The 19399-nt window shown below is 52.0% G+C and overlaps 1 protein-coding gene across 1 annotated transcript; it reads right to left on the bottom strand.

Annotated features, from left to right (window-relative positions):
* Positions 1–3101: 3101 nt before the first annotated feature.
* Positions 3102–17898, bottom strand: DUSP4 (dual specificity phosphatase 4). Its single transcript, XM_073340167.1, has 4 exons — positions 17480–17898; positions 8454–8590; positions 7445–7664; positions 3102–6945 (listed from the first exon to the last, which is right to left on the bottom strand). The coding sequence occupies exons 1-4, from the start codon at positions 17859–17861 to the stop codon at positions 6560–6562; spliced, it is 1125 nt and encodes a 374-aa protein (XP_073196268.1). The 5' UTR covers positions 17862–17898; the 3' UTR covers positions 3102–6559.
* Positions 17899–19399: the final 1501 nt, after the last annotated feature.

Raw genomic sequence — 19399 nt, 5'->3', positions numbered from 1 at the left:
AAAGGGTTAAGAAGCTGGGATAACCTCGCCGGCACCTGACCAAAATGACCTATGAGGACACAAGATACTTTCAAAAGCTGGACGGAGGGAGAAACAAAAGGGGTGGGTGGCTTTTCCCGGCAACAGAAAAGGAATGGAGTTTTAGAACTTAGTAAGTAATCTAGCTAGATATGCGTTAGATTCTGTTTGTTTAAATGGCTGAGAAAATAAGCTGTGCTGAATGGAATGGATATTCCTGTTTTTGTGTCTTTTTGTAACCTAAAGGTTTTGCCTAGAGGGAGTCTCTATGTTTTGAATCTGATTACCCTGTAAGGTATCTACCATCCTGATTTTACAGAGGTGATTCTTTTACTTTTTCTTCTATTAAAATTCTTCTTTTAAGAACCCGATTGCTTTTTCATTGTTCTTAAGATCCAAGGGTTTGGGTCTGTGTTCACCTATGCAAATTGGTGAGGATTTTTATCAAGCCTTCCCCAGGAAAGGGGGTGTAGGGGTTTGGGAGGATTTTGGGGGGAAAGACGTTTCCAAGCAGGCTCTTTCCCTGTTATGTATTTGTTAGATGCTTGGTGGTGGCAGCGATAAAGTCCAAGGGAAAAAGGAAAATAGTTTGTACCTTGGGGAAGTTTTAACCTGAGTTGGTAAAAATAAGCTTAGGGGGGTTTTCATGCAGGTCCCCACATCTGTACCCTAGAGTTCAGAGTGGGGAAGGAACCTTGACAACATGTCTGTCTAGATGTCTCGAGACCTGCAACCTTTGCACCCGGCACGCAATTCACGAGGCGGTTCTCCTGGTCATCGCAAACCCAACTATCCTATATTTCTAATAATTAAATCCCCCATTACTATTACCTGTCTTCTTACTTCCTGGGGGGGGGCGTGTCCTCACCGATATCATGGGTCCCTAGAATGGTCCCAGCTCTGGGATCATTTCCTTCACTCCAACTTGATTCTCTCCTTCCCTGAGACTTTCATCCTTCTCAACAGCACGGGGGCGGCCAGACCGGGGGTGGGACCTGCTCTACCAGGTCCCAGAAAGTCTTGTCTATGTATCTTGGGCTGCCTAAGCTTCTCCAGTTCATCCACTGGGGCCTCAGGAGCTGGCACTGTTTCTGAGGGCCTGGGGCTGCTTGCACCATGCACACACGCCACCTGCCCACAAGGCGGGTAATTGTATCTGCTGCATTCAGTGTGATTACCTGGACAGCCTGCTCTCTGCTGCTGGACTTCTGCCTGTATTACTTTTACTTGTGCCAGGTTTCTGGGGGGTGGTTTAGAGTACATTTGTATCTGCCTCTCCGCACGCCATCACAGAATTCCTGTCTGCTAGCGCCTCTTCTCTCTTAGGAGCTGGCTTTTTAATCCCCTGTGCTCCCCAGGTTACCTTCTCCCCCTTCTCAAGGGATCCTAAAAGGGTTACAGTTCAAAGGATAGCAGTGTAAGCGGGCGCAGACTCAGCCGGCAGCGCCTCCTGCTGGTCATCTCAGGGAATTAGCATCCAGCCTCCAGAGCATCTCCTTCAGGGCGGTGTCTCACCGCCCCTGGCCCCCGTGTCCCTCCTGGACCCCAGTGTCCTTATCTTGGGTACTGCCCCCTGGTACTACCCCCCACAGTTTGGAGTCTCCCCCTCCCAGGGGAACCCCCACCCACTATCCCCACCTTGCCTCAGTCTTAAGCTACTGCCAGTCACCACTCAGTCCCCGCTCCCTGGGACTGCAGTATCAGCCACTCATCACAGGTGAGGGGATTTGGACCTGCTGCTTCTGCCTACCCATGGCTGCCCCTGCAACCCCAGTACCTAATAGGCCTTCCCAGGCCTACAGCCTGGAGCTTTCCTAGGCCCGAGCCTCCCAGCTCCCTTGGCCTTCCCCAGCCCTGCTCCCAGTCTAGGTACCTTGCTCAGCACCTTACTCCCCCTCTCTCCGAACTAGAGAGAGTCTCTCCTGGAACTTCTGGCTCAAAGCCTTTATAGAGTCAGCTGGGCCCTGATTGGGGCATGGCCCCCAGCTGCCGCCACTTCCCCCAATCAGCCAGGGTTTTGCTCCCAGCCCCAGCCCTCTGCAGGGCTTTTCCAACCCTTTCAGGCCTGGAGCAGGTGCTCACCCCGCTACAAGCAGGCTACAGCCTTGGTAGGAAGCTCTCAGCTGGGCTAGCTGGCCAGTAGGCTCAGCACACAGACCATACGGAAATCTTCAAGTAAGCAAATGAGTGCACAATTATCAACTAACCGCCAGACAAGCTCACCCCCAGGAGCACAGTCTTGCCTCTTTCAACTGGAGAAATCCCTTGCAAAACATCCCTGTTGGCTGCTCCTGTTCACTAGCTCACCGCAAGAAAGCCCCTGAATCCTGTAGAGCAGGGATGGGCAAACTACAGCCTGGGGGCCGCATCTGGCCCTTCAAATGTTTTATTCCAGCCCTTGAGATCCTGCCGGGGCATAGGATCCAGGGCTTGTCCCACTCCATGCATCCCATGGCTCCATGTGGCTCCTGGAAGCAGCAGCATGTTCCAGCCCCTCCCCCCCCAATCTCCTACACATAGGGGAAGCCAGGGGGCTCTGCACACAGCCCCCGCTAGCTGGAAATTGCAGCCAATGGGAGCTGCAGGGGTGGTGCCTGTGGACAGGGCAGTGTGCAGAGCTGCCTGGCTGCACCTCCACATAGGAGCCAGAGGGGGGACATATCGCTGCTTCTGGGAGCTGCTTGGGGAAAGTGCTGCCCGGAACCTGCACCCCGACCCCCTCCAGTGCCCCAACCCCAACCCTGATCCCCCTCCCACCCTCCAGGTAATCCCTCATCCCCATCCCAGAGCCTGCACACCCCCACACCAATTTCATGAGCATTCATGGCCTGCCATACAATTTCTGTGCCTGGATGAGGCTCTCAGGCCAAAAAGTTTGCCCACCCCGGCTGTAGGGGAATCCTGGTCCTCATGGATGGAACACCAGATTCAGGAGACATGGCTCTGCCACTGACCTGCTTGGTGACCTTCACCTGCCTCAGTTTCCCACCTGTAAAACAGGGACAATACTGACCCTCCCTTGCGAAGTGCTTTGAAATCTGCTGTTATAAAGCGCTGTGTAGGAGGAGTATGAAACAGACAGTACTGTTGAAAATGTATTTATTTTTCTCCAAATGATCTCTCAGGCAATAAATAAAAACAAACATGTCAACTTTCTAAAAAAACATACATATATACATCTGACACACATACAGACATCTGTAGCAACAGGACCACTGTGAGTGAGGGGGCTGGACCCAGGAATTATTGCATTGCTCTCCAGATTTTATCCAAAGCTGCCTCCTTGCTATACCCTTGGAGAAGGATCTGTGGCCACCTTGGTCAGAGAGGGCAGCCGGCTGCACAGATTCTGTGCGATCATCAAAAGCAAGGATGCTCTCCTATGGTGGGCCACGGTATTTTGTTACTTAAAGTGCAGGACAAGAGATCAGTGGCCATTTGAGGAGCCAGCACTAAAGCAAAAAACCCACACCCATGTGTGTGCCCGGCCAGCAATGAGACGGTGGGAGCATTGAGGCCAGGCCAGCCATACCCAAATGGGCAGAGCACCATCCAGCACCACCAGCACGAGCTGCCATCTTGTGGCTAAAGTGTTAACCTGAGGTCCTGCTTGCTTTGGTCCCAAGCTCAGTGAAGACACCCCAGGAGCAGGAAGGGCCGAAGCCTCCTGGTGCCAGGTGGCACTGGAATTCACAATACCTGCTGTGATGCCAAGGGGCTACACCCATCCATCCACCCCCCCATGGCACTGGCAGCAAGCTCCACTTCTCGCTACACTCCCCGCCCTGCTCTAGGGGCCGGGACTAGGGAATCAGCAGCATGGGCGCCGAGGGCAAGGTGCTCAACTCCACCACACTCCACATGGAAGAAATTTTGAAGACAGAGACCCAGTGACACAACAGGCCTGGCTGTGTTTGGTTTCTTGCTTTTGGAAAACATGGTCTTCAAACAAATCTGGGCATAGATTCCCCCCCTACGAACGCTGAACTTCTGTGACCAGTTAATATGGTAGTAAAAAAAGGGCAGGTGATGGCAGTTTTGAACCTTACTCACAGGGAAGAGGTCACAGACTCCAGGGTGTATTTCCATTAAGAGCGGAATGATGTGAAATGCAGTGTTGCTCAATGCAGGCTGGTGAGCGTGCTCCATCTGTTAACTGATCAGATCACTGAGGCCTTGGCTTGGGGAGGAGTTACCAGTTTTGGTGTGGCACATATAAAGGGACACATTTTCCAAAACCCAAAGCTATGACTGCAAGACATTGGCACATGCAAAAGTAAAAGCAGCTGGCATATGCACATACCCAACGCTGACTGGAACTCAGAGGTGAAGCTTAGCTGCCTCTGTTGAACATTTGAGCCAAACTACCTTCATTTAACAGACTAGGGTATTCCTTTAATGGGTAATTTTAGCACATTCCAACCCAGGCTGAGTCAGGAGCCAAGGCGATGTTTAAGGGGGACTGAAAAGAAAAGAGAAACCCCTGCTCAGAACAGGTTGGTGGGGGCATTATTGAGATACCATTTTGGCAAACAGGACTGCTTCCTTCTGCCACAAGCAGCCCACCACAGGGCAGGAGTCAGCTTGCCCAGCAGTATTTGGGTCTGGGGAACTGATGGTTCTCAGGGGTGCAGCACTCTGGGGAGACAGTTCCCAACAGAACTAAGGCACAAATCCCATAGAGAAATAAACACCACCAGGAAGGCAAGGGAAGATCTGTCTGCAGTGAAAAGTGTCTGACCCCCAGTGGCCAGAGTTGTCCACTGTCCCAGACACAGAAGAGGAAATTGTCCCATGAGCTGTGGTTGTGGTTTTTATTTCAATCTGCTGGGCTGGAAGCTTGGGGCTTGCTGCCATGGAGCCCAGGGGGTGTCTCTACACAGCACAACAAATAAAACCCAGACCTAGGGCAATGAGGCTCAGAGCTCCCGGGTTGCAGAGCCCAGGCTCTAGCCCAAGGCAGAATGTATACACAGCTGTTTGTAGCCCCTAGCCCAAGCCTGAGTCAGCTGACCTGAGCTCTGAGATTTGCTGCTGCAGGGTTCCTGGGTTTTTTTGGGTAGTGCAGATGTACCTCGTTAGCTCCAGATCTCAGTGAAGTAAATGGGAGTTGTGCCAAGGGGACCAGGATCTGCATGCAGCTAGCGTGAATCTAAGGACACTGACAAGGGGACAAAAAGCTAGTAACCACATTACCAGCAAATGCAGTCTCAGGCAGGATAGCGTCTTTGTACAGCCAGATTCATTACTGGCCCTGAGTCTGGGTTTGGAGCAGGGCATTGCAGACTCGTGGCTTGAAATGATGGGTACCTACTGACACCCAACTGCACTGTACATTCAGAGTGCGAGAGGCCTCCCTTGTCCAGACAGGACAGTGACCCTGCCCTGCCACAGCTGCCAAGATTACTCCCTAATGGAGAAAGAACACTGCTCTAGTGGATAAAAAGGCTATTCTGATTTGGGAAATAACATTTCTGGGGCAGCCAGAGCAGCACCCTACTGTCACTGATGCTTATGAACTACTGATTAGCATGCCATGGTCCCAGGCTTCCTAGCATGGCACTGTTCCCTTATATCCCCTAAGGATGGATCCCAAGCAAGCATCCAGGAGCCTCAGCACAGAGCACCCACCAGCTCATGCCAGGATATACACAGTGTTCCAGAGGAGCGTGGGGAGTGCAAAGCAGGTGTATAAGCATTGGCCCCGCCAAGTAAAGAAACCACCCTTTTCTGATGTAAGATACATTACTACAAGCAGGGCTAGGAAGGAGACAGGATACTACCTCTAGGTGCTACCCACTACGCACAAAGATTGTTCCTTGGACGGAAGAGTCCATGGCGCAGTGACTGAGTGATCTGAACTCACTTGTGTACAGCCTGGAAATACACACGTTAATCCCTGTCCCCCAACACAGGAGACTGGTACAGCAGTCCTTGCAGGTATGTGATAAGAGGATTTGTTCTCTAGCTGCTTCGAGACCTGCATGCTGTTGTGCTCATAGTTAACACACAGACAGGTTATAGAATCACTGACAGCACAAATGTTGCAGTTCAGTACTCGGAGGAAATCACTGCAATAAATCTCACGGGCTCAACTTTGTTTTTAGCAAGTCCATGTTTTAAAACCAGAAGTCTCCTGCCCAGGTTAAAAATATTTCTGCTGGGTGTTTGTTTTGGGGGATTTTAAAGAAATATTAGGGATCAAAACCAGGCACTTTGGGAAATTGTAATTTTCTTCCCCAAACAAACAAAACTGGTCAGACACATTGTCAGGATTTGTGGAATTCACAACTTCAAGCCTTGCTGCTTAAAAACAAAAAAAAAAAAAAATGAGGTAAGGAGTTTCTCCGAAAACAAGGACCCCCATAGGCAGCTCGAAGCCAGCGGCAGACCAGCCGTTATTGCTCGGTGTCGAGGGGAGAGTGGCAATGCTGGCCAGCGAGGCCAGTCAGTTATTGCAGGCTCATGGCTGGCAGCGGCTGTGAGGTCAGCATCCCTCCTGCTGGAGGTGCTACCTCAGTACTGTAGTTAGTGCCATGTGCTAACAGCTGGGCGAGGTGGTGATGGGGCTGTGCAGGTAGGGGAGGCTGCTGGGGGTCGCGTGCACCCCCATGGAGACCGGGAAGCTGAACACAAACTGGGAGGTTGGCGTGGAGGAGGCCTTGCCCCGCTCTCTCAGCGGCCCCGGGGGGCTGGCAGCCTCGGCAGCACAGGAGGTGGCCAGCACTTGGGACTCAAACTGCAGCAGCTGCCCCATGAAACTGAAGTTGGGGGAGATAATGCTCCTGCGCTGTTTGACAAACTCAAACGCCTCCTCGAGCTTCACACGCTTCTTCATCATCAGGTAGGCCAAGCAGATGGTGGCAGAGCGGGAGATGCCAGCCTGGCAGTGCACCAGTACCCGGCCGTGGCAGTCCTTCACAGAGTCTGGGGGCAGAAGGGAGGGAGTTGTGAATAGCTCACATGGACAGCTCAGGAGCACCCCCTGCTGACAAAGGGCCACTGGCACAAGAGACAGGAGCTGTCAGACGAGGCCACATCTGTACGGAACAGCAGCCACAGCCCTGAAGCCCAGGTGATGGGGGAGCAGGGTCAGAAGCTCCATACAGCTGCTTGCCATTAGGTACCTCTGAGCACCCCTGCCTTCCACTGGGGCAGCAGGTGCTCATCCCTCCGGAAAGCAGGCCCCAGAGCTGGCCCCCAAAGTGAGTGGGTGCTTTAAGGGGACCTTTCCAAACCAGTGTTTAACAGACAGGGGGCCTGCCCCGCTACGGTTCTAGATGGGGCCCTGGGAAAATGCACACTTCTCCTAGCCCAGAGGGGAAGCCCCTTGGGTGAGAGTAAGCCAGCCCTCCCCCACCCTAGTATCTGCCCTCCCCCACGCCCACCACACAGCTCCCAGGCTTAGCCAGCAGCGCACACATACCTATATACTCTATTGCTTCCATGAACCAGGAGCTGATGTCAGCCTTGTGGTTATCCTCCACTGGGATGCACTTGTACTGATAGTGTCCTTCGAAGTGATTGGGACAGTCTGACGAGACGTTCAAGAGGGCCGTGATGCCCAGCGTGTCCAGCATGTCCCTCCGGGCTGCGTGATACGCACTGCCAAGGTAGAGGAAAGGAAGGATTTCCACTGGGCCTCCCTGTTTCCGGAGAGAGCAACACAAAGGTCACTGTCAGGGGGGGAACATCGCTGGGAGGCCAGGGGAGAATGTCATGCACAGAAGGGGGAGGAGGCTGAGACCAGCTACCAGCAAAAGCCAGCAAGTCCTGCATCTTCAAGAGTAACGCAGGAATTGGGGCATCTTTCGTTTGAATGGTCTACTCAGGGCCCCTTGAAGGGGCCTGGTTCCCAGGGTCTCATGCCTGGCCACTAAGAACAGAGACATGCAAAATCACTCCATGCTTCTGGAAATGTAGGTTCTGGTGCCCAGTGAGCAAATAAAACCCTCCAGCTCTGGTGTGAATCTCAAGCGTCTCCACCGAAGCCAGAGTCACTCTTGATTCAGGCCCACGTAACAGCAGACTGCAGCTCCAGCTCGGCAGGCTGCACACAGCCATGACAGACCAGTCCCCAGAGCCGAGAGCGGCACTCGTTACAGCAGGCCTTCCCAAATGGGTTACCTGCACAACCCTGTCGGAATGGACTATTTCCACCCAGGACCCCAGACAGCACGGGGGACACCCTTTGAAAGAGCAAGATGCTGTCCTGCACACAGCAGGACCTCGCACGCACTGTCCATGTCAGGTTATGCCATGTGGCTCACAAGTGGTGAGCCAGGAGACGTGGTGGTTTGGGCTCTTGTAGAGACCCCCACCCCCGACGCTCAGGGCGGTACACATTTCATGGCATGTGGGAAAACCCTTTAAACACTGGGACCAAGGTCAGTGAGCATGGTGCTCCGAGCAGGGCAGAAGGATGGGGAAGCTACCTGATCATGCAGGGGGGTCCCACAGGAGCTGCACCCCAGTTCGATCGGCTCTGTGCTGGCTGGTGGAGAAATGCTGCTCAGGGATTTTGTTTTTGCACAGAATTCTGGGTACTCTGAATAAAACCTCTCGTAGCCTCCTGCAATTAAAGAGACAGGCATGAAGGGTCTGGAAAAGCGATTTCATTAGACAAATCTGTCTATAGGAGGCAGCCTGCACTCCCTGCCAACTACAGAGCCTAAGGGCCGACAATGCAGAGACCTGGCAGCTCTACATTTGCCACTAGACGTCACTACTGCAAGGAAACGGCTCCAGGGGATGGTGTCAGCCATTTCTAGTCTCCATCTCCTAGTCCGGCTCTCAGGGCAATGCTACCCGTGCACAGGGGAGGGGTTGCCTAGGACGGCTAGACTACCCGGGGGACCGCGCTCCCCCTGGAGTACATGGCACCTCACCTTAAGGAGCATCTGAGCTCGCAAGGGGCTATGCTCTGCCCCTCCTCTGGGCTCCCACAGAGGCATGAGCAGCTCCAGGAAAACCAAGACAAGGGCATTGCAGCAGCTCAGCACTTTCCAGAATCGGGCCATTGGCTCCCAACGTCCCTGCTCAGGGCTAGCTTTTCCCCAGCCCCCGGGTGGCCCTTGTGGGCAGCACACACAGCATCTCACTTGAAATCCAGCAGCCAAGGGGTGGGGTGGGTGAGCACTGTCTCAGCAATACACTTCTGCTCTCCATGACTGTTTCCACCACCCAGCAGTCCCTCATCCCAGCTGAGGAGAGACCCCCTTGTGTCTTCCTGTCGGTCACACAGCATACCTACCCCCTCCCTGGACGGAAGTTACAGAATAACCACCATGCTGGCAAAATCCAGCCCTGTGTCAGCATTTCTATAATGCAAGTAAACAGAAGCACCATCCTGGTACCCATGCTGGGCTCAGACCATGTCCTCATGGGGGATCAGCCCCCTTCCAGCCACCATTGCAAGCCCCCAGTGCACATAGGAAAGTTGCCATTTACACTGGTTGAATTTTGTCCCCTCCCCTGCCCTGCAGGGGCAGAGATCATTGGTCCTCTCCTGATCTCCTTACACTAGTGCCTGGTATGAGGGTAACCCCCAGTACAGAATCGGTCTTGGATTATTCCATTTTGTGGGTTGCAGCACCATGGCAAGCCAACGCTTATCTGCTCCCACTGAGGTCAGTGGCACAGGATGGGGCTCCATGCGAGTGTGGGTTCATGCACTCAAAGGGCAACATTGCCAGGGACTGACAAGACTGCCCTTGCCACGCACAGAGCATGAGAAGACACACGCCCACGAGCCTGGCTGCAGGAAGGGCCCCAGACTGCTGTTACATGCCAGACAGTTCCCTGCAGCAGAGCTGTGTCCAAGGCACAGCTGTGCACAGACTCCGTTCTGAGCCGCAGACCCTGCCAATGCCCTCATTCACACCCTCGGCACAAGCCTGGCCGCCAGGATCTGCCCCCCGACACAAAAATCCCACACGGGGCAGAATTCTGCTCCACTGCACTTCCCGTGGCTACAGCAGTGGAGTGCCAGGGAGGGACCCGAACCAGATGCCAGCCAACCATGCGTCACAACCTCCGTTCTCAAGGGATGCTTTCGGCAGGCCTGCCATCGATGTGGCAGAGGTTCTGTACCAGTGGAGCGTGACCCCAACCCTTCCAAGGGGAGTCACCAGCAGACTCCAACTGTGTTTGAAAGAGGGTCACGCTGCTGGGGCTATGAGGTCAGTGCGGGGCGGAGGATCTCTGGCATAGGGCATTAGTAGCTGACTGTGGCCCCGGCAGTAGCCTATCTAGCCCTCCCCACCAATGACAGTTGGGGAAGAGGTGGGGCAGACTCAGTGCTCATTTATCAATCACTCTTAATCGCTCAGCCTAGGGCAGTCTCCAGAGACTCCAGGAGCGTGCTCCGTGCGGTACGTACACAGAAATACAGCCCCTGCCCCACCGAGCTGGCAGATCCAGATTTCACAGCCCATCTATAATTTTATTTTGCTTAAAGAAATTTGCCCAAATACAAGTGTAGCTCTGGGAAGTGGTTAGGAGCAAACTAGTACCTTCACTCTTTCAGGGGTGCTAGAATCTCCTTCCCAAGGCTGCTCTGTCTTCAGGCTGAAAAATCCTCTTGATCCATTAAATAGCTTTTAGCTTGGAAGGGGAGGGGGACAGCAAGATTTTGTCAGAGTAGATAATAGGAGACTGTCCTGCCATCCTTATCTGCGAGAGTTTCCAAAAAGAAAGAACAACCTTGCAAAGGCAATTGTTCTGAGTTGTTTATACCAAGGGGGAAAAACCTGACAATTTTGATGGGCAAAAAACCCCAAAAACATCACATCTTCAAAGGCACCATACTCCAGAGACTGAAAAGCCAGCTGGACAGAGCTGGAGTAAAACAGTTGCATGCTAGCTCAAGTGATAATGGAGAGCAGAAAACAGGTTATTGCCAGCTTTCAAAATTAAACTGGTGGGGCCATGACAGGGTAGCTTCTGTCACACTGTCTAAAGGAGGTGACATTTGCAATGTCCGAGACTTCTCTTTTCAAGCTACATTGGCCTGCTACCCTATCTTCCCATTCACACTGATCACTAGTTCCATCAGTTTGGAAAGAGGACCACATTGGAGTAAAGGTTTTTACCCTCTCCACCCCCAAGTCCAAGATATCACTTGAAAGTAGGAAATCAAATGAACTCACAACCCTGTGCTGAGCATCAGATCTAACAAGAGTTATATAAATGACTGGGGGGTGGCGGGGAGAGAGAAATCAGACTGTTTACCTTGCATCTCATGCTATAATTTACACTTGTGTGGAGCAACTGTGAAATTCACCTTGTGTAGTCACTTATACCTATGCAAGTTAGGTTTTGCTAGCAGATGGGTATGGTTTTAGATGGTGGGGGGAATCAGATGCTTATTGTCGTCAAGAAGCTCTGGATCTATGCTGTTCTACCTCATCACAAGTCGTCTTTTCCCTTTTCCCACACTGCAGTCCCCTGCTCAAAGGAGCTTTTTTAAAATTAACTCTTGGCCTAGTTCCCCCATGCCTTACAGTTTATGGAATCAGACAGACAATGCTTATCCCTGTGATTAAGGGTTTGCTGTATCACACTTACAGATATTAAAAAAGAAAACCCACACAAACACAGATCTGATGATGCTGTGGAAACAGCTTGTTGGTTTTCGTAATTGTCCATGTGATAGTCAATCACAGATGGCTTCATATTTTCCTACGAACAGACAAAACAGAGCTGTTATTGATTGGCTCTCTAGTGCAGGGACTCAAATGTCATCTGTTTACCTCCAGGGATATTTCTCTCTCTTTTAAAGACTAATGATCTTTGAGTCCTTGTAAATGTTGACCTCTGTTTAAAATCCATATTGTGCATGTAACTAAGCTCTTTTATCATCACTGCAGGAATCTAGCCACAGTAGGGCTGTGTCTACACTATGTACCTTTTAGCAACACAGCTACGCCACTAAAAGGTGTGCAGTGTAGCTGCTCTCTGTCAGCAGGAGAGCTCTCCTGCCAACAAAAAATCCACCCCCCCCCCCCAAATGAGCAGTGTTAGGAGCACTCTGCTGCCGACAAACCGCTGTTCACAGCGGCGCTTTTTGTTGGTAAAAAGCTTTTGTCACTTGGGGTGGGTGTTTCTAAGTTTTACTGATGGAAGTCCGATGTCATAGAATCATAGAATACCAGGGTTGGAAGGGACCCCAGAAGGTCATCTAGTCCAACCCCCTGCTCGAAGCAGGACCAATTCCCAGTTAAATCATCCCAGCCAGGGCTTTGTCAAGCCTGACCTTAAAAACCTCTAAGGAAGGAGATTCTACCACCTCCCTAGGTAACGCATTCCAGTGTTTCACCACCCTCTTAGTGAAAAAGTTTTTCCTAATATCCAACCTAAACCTCCCCCACTGCAACTTGAGACCATTACTCCTCGTTCTGTCATCTGCTACCATTGAGAACAGTCTAGAGCCATCCTCTCTGGAACCCCCTTTCAGGTAGGGGAAAGCAGCTATCAAATCCCCCCTCATTCTTCTCTTCTGCAGACTAAACAATCCCAGCTCCCTCAGCCTCTCCTCATAAGTCATGTGTTCTAGACCCCTAATCATTTTTGTTGCCCTTCGCTGGACTCTCTCCAATTTATCCACATCCTTCTTGTAGTGTGGGGCCCAAAACTGGACACACTACTCCAGATGAGGCCTCACCAATATTGAATAGAGGGGAACAATCACATCCCTCGATCTGCTCGCTATGCCCCTACTTATACATCCCAAAATGCCATTGGCCTTCTTGGCAACAAGGGCACACTGCTGACTCATATCCAGCTTCTCGTCCACTGTCACCCCTAGGTCCTTTTCCGCAGAACTGCTGCCTAGCCATTCGGTCCCTAGTCTGTAGCTGTGCATTGGGTTCTTCTGTCCTAAGTGCAGGACCCTGCACTTATCCTTATTGAACCTCAGATTTCTTTTGGCCCAATCCTCCAATTTGTCTAGGTCCTTCTGTATCCTATCCCTCCCCTCCAGCATATCTACCACTCCTCCCAATTTAGTATCATCCGCAAATTTGCTGAGAGTGTAATCCACACCATCCTCCAGATCATTTATGAAGATATTGAACAAAACCGGCCCCAGGACCGACCCTTGGGGCACTCCACTTTGTCCACAAATCCTAAGGTAGTTGCTGAAATCTTAATCCACAGATGTGTTTCATCCCAGCCAGACTACTGCAGTTCTGGGTTTGCAGGCCTTGCAATTACTGTTCCTTGGTGGCAACTTCTATAAAACCCAGTAGACTGATTACTTGGCCTACATTTCGCCTTCCAGCATCCTGCCCCATATTAGAAGGGCATTCACTGAAATACAGCACTCGGTAGATTTCCGGTATGCTTAGTCGTCAGGTGTCTCAGGCCTCTGAGGAGATCAACACATCACATCCTCATGTACCCTTATTTCTCTAGATCCCAGGTTCTCCCTGTTTCTCATTGCCTTTGAGGTGTGACTCTGTAGCATGACCAGCAGCGAAAAAGAATTGCAAGAAGAAGATGGAAGAGCATCCACTGTCCAACAGCCACCGCACAACAGGGGAGCTGGCAGCTGCTGCCTTCACAGAAACACTCATGCTCTGGAAGGAATAACAGAAAAGGGTAGGATGACAATTCACTGTGAGCTGGTGAGGCTGTTACACAACACCTTCTCTTTACAACTGCTAGACTCCCACGTGAGATTACCTTTTGCCGGAATTCTGGTTTCTCTTCTTGTTTAATACCTATGAAGAGTTTTCACGTTTTAGGACTATTTTAATTAAGTCTCTAGGGCTTGGATCTTGAAGCCATCACACCCAGGGGAAACTCCCACAGACACTGGTGCTGTGTGTGTCTCAGAGGACAGAGCTGAACAACCATAGCATCAGGCCACAGGTTGTTCCCCACTGTCAGCTTCCAGATGGCACCTCTGTCTTCCAGGCAGGAACGGGCAGGCCCGGCATGAAATCCGGGCCCCACTGACATCAAAGGCTGTTTTGCCATTGACTGCAATGACTCATTCATTGATTCATTCATTCATGCAATGAGATTCAGCTCTCAGTCACTCCAGCCTAAATGAAGCTGGACAGCAATGAAGTACTCAGAATCTGGCCCTAAAGCCATGTTAATTGTGAGCTATGCGTCTTGGCTGTGCAATTCTTTATGTCATCCATCCCCAATAAAGGTTGTGATTTAGTTCTAAAGTTTGATTGCACTGGTAAAAAAACTGGAAATTTGCATTGACTGTGTGCACCTAGTGGGAACAGGCCCAGCTTCAGCAAAGCACTCAAACAGGTTGTTGTGTGCACGCGCTTAAATTCCTCCCTGTTCACCCCCTCCTGAAGTGAATGGGATTTTTTTGCAGGATCAAGGCCAGAGAGAAAGGATACCTCCCCACTCCACACACACAATTTGCTGCCTGATTTAACAATCTGATGCTAACATTTCACTCCATCCGGAGGTTCTGCTGCTCGTATTATTGAATGATGTTCCCCTAACCCTTTTTCTTGATAGGCAGCCTGTGTATTAAAACACTGCACTCCATGACAGACAGAACCCCAAGGCGGGATTACAAGTAATACGAAGTTGCTGGTCTAGAAGAATGTCATAGCTTTGATTACAGCAACTGTAGGCAGGCAGGGTGGTCTAGGGAAAGGCCTGTGGAGCTGCAGGTTCTTGGGTCTTAATTGTGATTTAGCCACTGCGTTTGGGAAGACATTCGGATCTCCTTGTACTCCACTTAACCCAGCTGCATGACTGCTTTAAAGCCTGGTTTCACTCTACAGCGGATACAACAGGTCAGCTCACCTGACTCCCATTAGTCGAACAGTAACCCCATGCACAACTTAAAAAAAGACAGGTTACAGTGAATTTAACATAACAGATTGGGGGTCTGATATTGCTCCCACTGACTTCATTAGGAGAAAGTTTACCCTCACCCCCATGTCAAGTGCCATACAAACACCCTTAGGTGTAACATGTCTTTCTTGTGAAAAAGCTTTGAGATTTTACATATAATCTAAGACTGGAGAACCAAAGGGTCAAGTTTTACAGGAAGGAATAATTCATAGTCAAACAAGTGAGAAGAAACCAAGTCAGGCCCAATTTATTTTAAATGTAAAAGTGAATCTAGTCAGCCATGGTATTCAAACAAGCCAGCATTTCACGTTTGCAAAAAGACCAAACACATTTATACTAGATGCCATTGCTATGTAAGTGTTTAGTCTTAGAAAAGCGCCGCTGTTTTTACTGTGCCTAGCACAACGTAAATGTCAAATATGTTTAACCAATCTGTTAACGGACTCACCATCTAATGGCACACACAGATCCCTACGTAAAACCAACAGATTCAAACTTGTTAGCCGAAAGACAAAAATGTAATTCCACTGGCGGCTCACTTTACCCAAACACACAGAAGTAGAAGAAAAATTTATTTAAAAAAATGGTCATTACTGTCGGTCTGCTTTTAAAATAGTGACTATTGGAGGCAGACAGTTTATAAAAAAATAATCAGCAGCTGATAAATCTCTGGAACTGGGTGGTCTGTTCTACTACAGTGAACCACACTTCAGATGACTTTTGCTCAAGCAAAATCTGCCTTCAGCAACCCAGCCACACCAGCATCTCAATGTGGACACTTTAAAAAAACAAAAAAAAACAACAACGTTTCATTTGATTCAAATTAGTTCCATCTACCCAGTCTAAAGATCTGCGTAGTTCTGTCATTACCAATCCATCTCCCACTGATCTCAGTCTGCTTTAAAGTTGGACATAGCTGAAGAGCACCAGAGAAACAGAATATATTCTAAATATCAAGCTTGATGGAGAACAACGTTCCTGAAATTTTATTAAAAATGTGCACGTGGATCCCATCTGGTTTATCCTAAAACCCGTGCTTGGCTTGTAAGAGACCCTTTGGACCTCAGGGTCAAGGCTATACTTCGAAAAATAAGGTAGTAGGTCAGGTGTCAGAGTAGCGGCCGTGTCAGTCTGTACCCACAAAAAGAAAAGGAGGACTTGCGGCACCTTAGAGACTAACCCATTTCTTTGAGCATGAGCTTTCGTGAGCTGTAGCTCACTTCATCGGCTGCATACAGTGGACAATACAGTGGGGAGATTTTATATTTACATTTTATAAAATCTCCCCATTGTATTGTCCACTGCATGCATCTGATGAAGTGAGCTGTAGCTCACGAAAGCTCATGCTCAAAGAAATGGGTTAGTCTCTAAGGTGCCGCAAGTCCTCCTTTTCTTTTCCTAGTAGTTCAGTTAAGCTGGACACAGAGAATTGACTAATTATAGCATTGTTCTTATCATTAAACCCTGTTAGTTAGCAAAATCAGCACACCCCCAGTCTGACTGCAAAACTCTAGACCAAAAAAAGGACACGCAGGGGCACCAGAACCCTTCAAGAAGGGTTGTTTGGGTTTTTTTTTTAATTACATTATTGCTTTATCCTAAAAACACCACAGAAAGAGGAGTGGAGAAAATGAAATCCTCCTTGCCTCAGTTTTCTTTTGTCCTGAGACCAGCACATTATTCCAGGCAGTCGGGAACGTTAACACGGTTCTATCCCGGAATAAAGCAGAGTCCCCTTCAAAAAGCACATTCCAGCTGCCACGCCACCGCACCCGCCCGCAAACAGAAGCGAATTTGGCTGCGCGCTTCTAGATCCCGTTTGATCTTTGTCACAAACACTCAGCTCCGGTGGTTCCGCCTCCCCCGGTAAAATGTTAACAAGGGGGTGGGTGAGAAAACCAGGAAACCTAAACCGAAAAAAAAAAAATCCTGCAACTCGCCTTCGCGGTTCAAGCAAAGGTCACCAGTAGCATTTCCCCAACAGCTGGCCGGTCAAACGGGCAGGAACCAACTGGAGCAGACAATAAACCCGCTGTCCGCGGGCCCACCCTAAGCCACAGGCGTGCTGCCGAGGCAGCCTCCAGCTCCCAAAGGGGAAGGAAGGCGGCGGGGGGGGGGGGGGTCCTTTGATCCCCCTCCCCCCCCCCAGGTCTGCAGGCTGGCTGGGCGGGCGAAAGAATGAATGGAATGTGCCCGTGTGAACGGAAGAAAGGACACGCAGGATCCGCCCCCCCGCACGGCACCCGGAGCCTGCCTGCCAGCCCCGCAGCCGACGAATACAGCACGGCCCATGGGTCACACTCAGCCCCCTGCGAGCCTTGCAATGTGTGCACGCCCCCCCCTCGCCCCGCTGCACGGGGCTCCACACCCCCCCCGACTCCCCCAGCCCCCCCCAGCTGCACGGGGCTCCAGCCCCCCCCCAAACCTCCATACACGAGGCTCCACACCCCCCCCACGCACCCCCCCCACCTCCATGCACGGAGCTCCACACACACACACACCCAGCCCCCCCCCCAGCTGCACGGGGCTCCCCCCCCCCACCTCCATGCACGGGGCTCCACCCCCAGCCCCCCACCTCCATGCACGGAGCTCCACACAGACCCCCCCCCCCCCCCGGTCGCACCTTTGAGCAGGCGGATGTCGGCGCGCGCCGTGTCGCGGCGCAGCGCCCGCACCACCAGCCAGACGGTGCTGTCCTCCCGCAGGCTCTCGGCGCGGGCGCTGCGCTCGTCGTAGAGCACCACGGCCGGGAAGAGGCCGGCGCGCAGGCGGGCGCGCACCTCGCCCTCGGCCGGCAGGATCTGCTCCAGGCTGACGGCGCCCTTGGCGCGGCGCCGCACGATGCTGTGGCAGCGCACGCTGAGCGCGCCGCGGATGTGGCCGGCGCCGTGGGCCAGGAAGGGCCGGCAGTCCAGCAGCAGCAGCGGGCAGCGCCCGGGGCCCGCCTCGCGCCGCAGCAGCAGCCGCCGCAGCGCGCTGCCCTCCACCTCGCGCAGCTCCCCCATGGCGCGCGCGGGCGGGCAGCGGGGCCGCGCGGCCGGGAGCCCTGGCGGAGGCGCTGGGGCCCGGCCCTTTACAGCGCCCGGCCCCGCCCCGCCGCCGCGCGCCGGCCGCTGAATGGAGCGCGGGGCCCGCCCGCCTCGCGTCACCGCCATTCACAAAACCCGGCGGGGCGGGGCGGAGGGGGCGGCGCTGCGCCGGCTGGTGAATGGGGCCGCGGGGGGATGGGCGGGCGCCGTGCGAGGCCGCTGTCCCCGGCGGCGCGGGGCACGGCTCCTCTGCTGGGGGCCCTCGGGGCCGGGGGCCGGCTCCTCTGCTGGGGGCCCTCGGGGCCGGGGGCCTCTGCTCTGCTGGGGGCCCTCGGGGCCGGGGCCCTCTGCTCTGCTGGGGGCCCTCGGGGCCGGGGGCCGGCTCCTCTGCTGGGGGCCCTCGGGGCCGGGGGCCTGTGCAGGGGTCTGTAGTAGGGACGAGCCTGTGGGGCACAGCTAGTGTGGCGAGCACCATGTGAGTGAGTGGGTGGGAAAAGGGCAGACACTTGAGCTGCAGAACAGCCCCTCCACGCCAGGCAGCCCCATGTGTCGAGTCCCACGTGTAAGCTTCCCTACCTAGCCCTTCAGCAGGGATCACCTCCCGTACAAGGCCAAGCAGGTTGAAAACCCACTCCCTTCCCCACGGAGGATGCACCATCCCTGTTTGTTTTTCTTGAAATAGCTCTCCTTCTGCATAATGCTTCACTATCCCATACATCGCAGCTGAGTAGGCCAGCATCATCCTTGCCTTTTGCCACAGATGTCCCTATTTATAGCTTTCTGCTGTTGGCAGGTCTGCAGTGCTGGGGGGAGGGGAAGATGTTTTCCTCCCCAAGCATTCAGCCCCCACATTGCCCGAGGAGCTGGCATGAATTGCACCATAGTGACCCTGAAAGGAGTGATTTGGGTATCATTTTTTTAAAAGCAATGGATGCTAAGAGATCCTTTGCATGGCTGGGCTTTTATTTTTAATGTGAGAGTGGATGGGGAATTTCATTTGGAACAAGACTGTCATAGGAACTCTCCTCCTGACATTGCTTGTAATGCCATGGATGAATGATGTCAGCTTAACCTAGAAGGAAGCCTAAACACTGAGATTTAGTGATTTTTTTTTTTTAAAGGACAAAAAGCTGTATTCTGGCATCCTTCCTCATACCCATGTGACTGGGATCCTGGCAACAACTAGGCTTCCATTTCCATGCCCCTTCTGTGGGGAAATGATTATTTCAAACAAATAAACCAGTGGACCGAGTCTGTGAGCATTCCACGCACATACTGAAATGCATCTGGCAGGTCTGTGTTTTTTCTTGCTATTACCAAAATCCGATTAATAAAATATCAGTGACTGCCAATATGTTCTTAGGAGTTCAACAGCTTTTCAGGAGGAAAAAAGAGAAACACTTAAGGTTTTGTTTGAGAATGAAACGCGACCTCTTTTATATTTAAAATGTACATGCAAAACTAATGTTATTGTAACTGACCTTCCCTGGCTATCCATATTCCTTCTGTATATT

This window comes from Lepidochelys kempii, chromosome 4 (genome assembly GCF_965140265.1).
Source record: "Lepidochelys kempii isolate rLepKem1 chromosome 4, rLepKem1.hap2, whole genome shotgun sequence".
Classification (NCBI taxonomy): domain Eukaryota; kingdom Metazoa; phylum Chordata; order Testudines; family Cheloniidae; genus Lepidochelys; species Lepidochelys kempii.
The sequence above is the reverse complement of the archived record's forward strand: the minus strand, read 5'-3'. Positions and strand labels throughout refer to the sequence as shown.

Coding starts and splice junctions, on each gene's coding strand:
- DUSP4 (XM_073340167.1), bottom strand. CDS start 17,861: ATGGGGGAGCTGCGCGAGGTGGAGGGCAGCGCGCTGCGGCGGCTGCTG. Junction 8,591..17,479: donor CGACATCCGCCTGCTCAAAG/GTGCGACCGGGG, acceptor CTTTAATTGCAG/GAGGCTACGAGAGGTTTTAT. Junction 7,665..8,453: donor GGACCCCCCTGCATGATCAG/GTAGCTTCCCCA, acceptor CTCCGGAAACAG/GGAGGCCCAGTGGAAATCCT.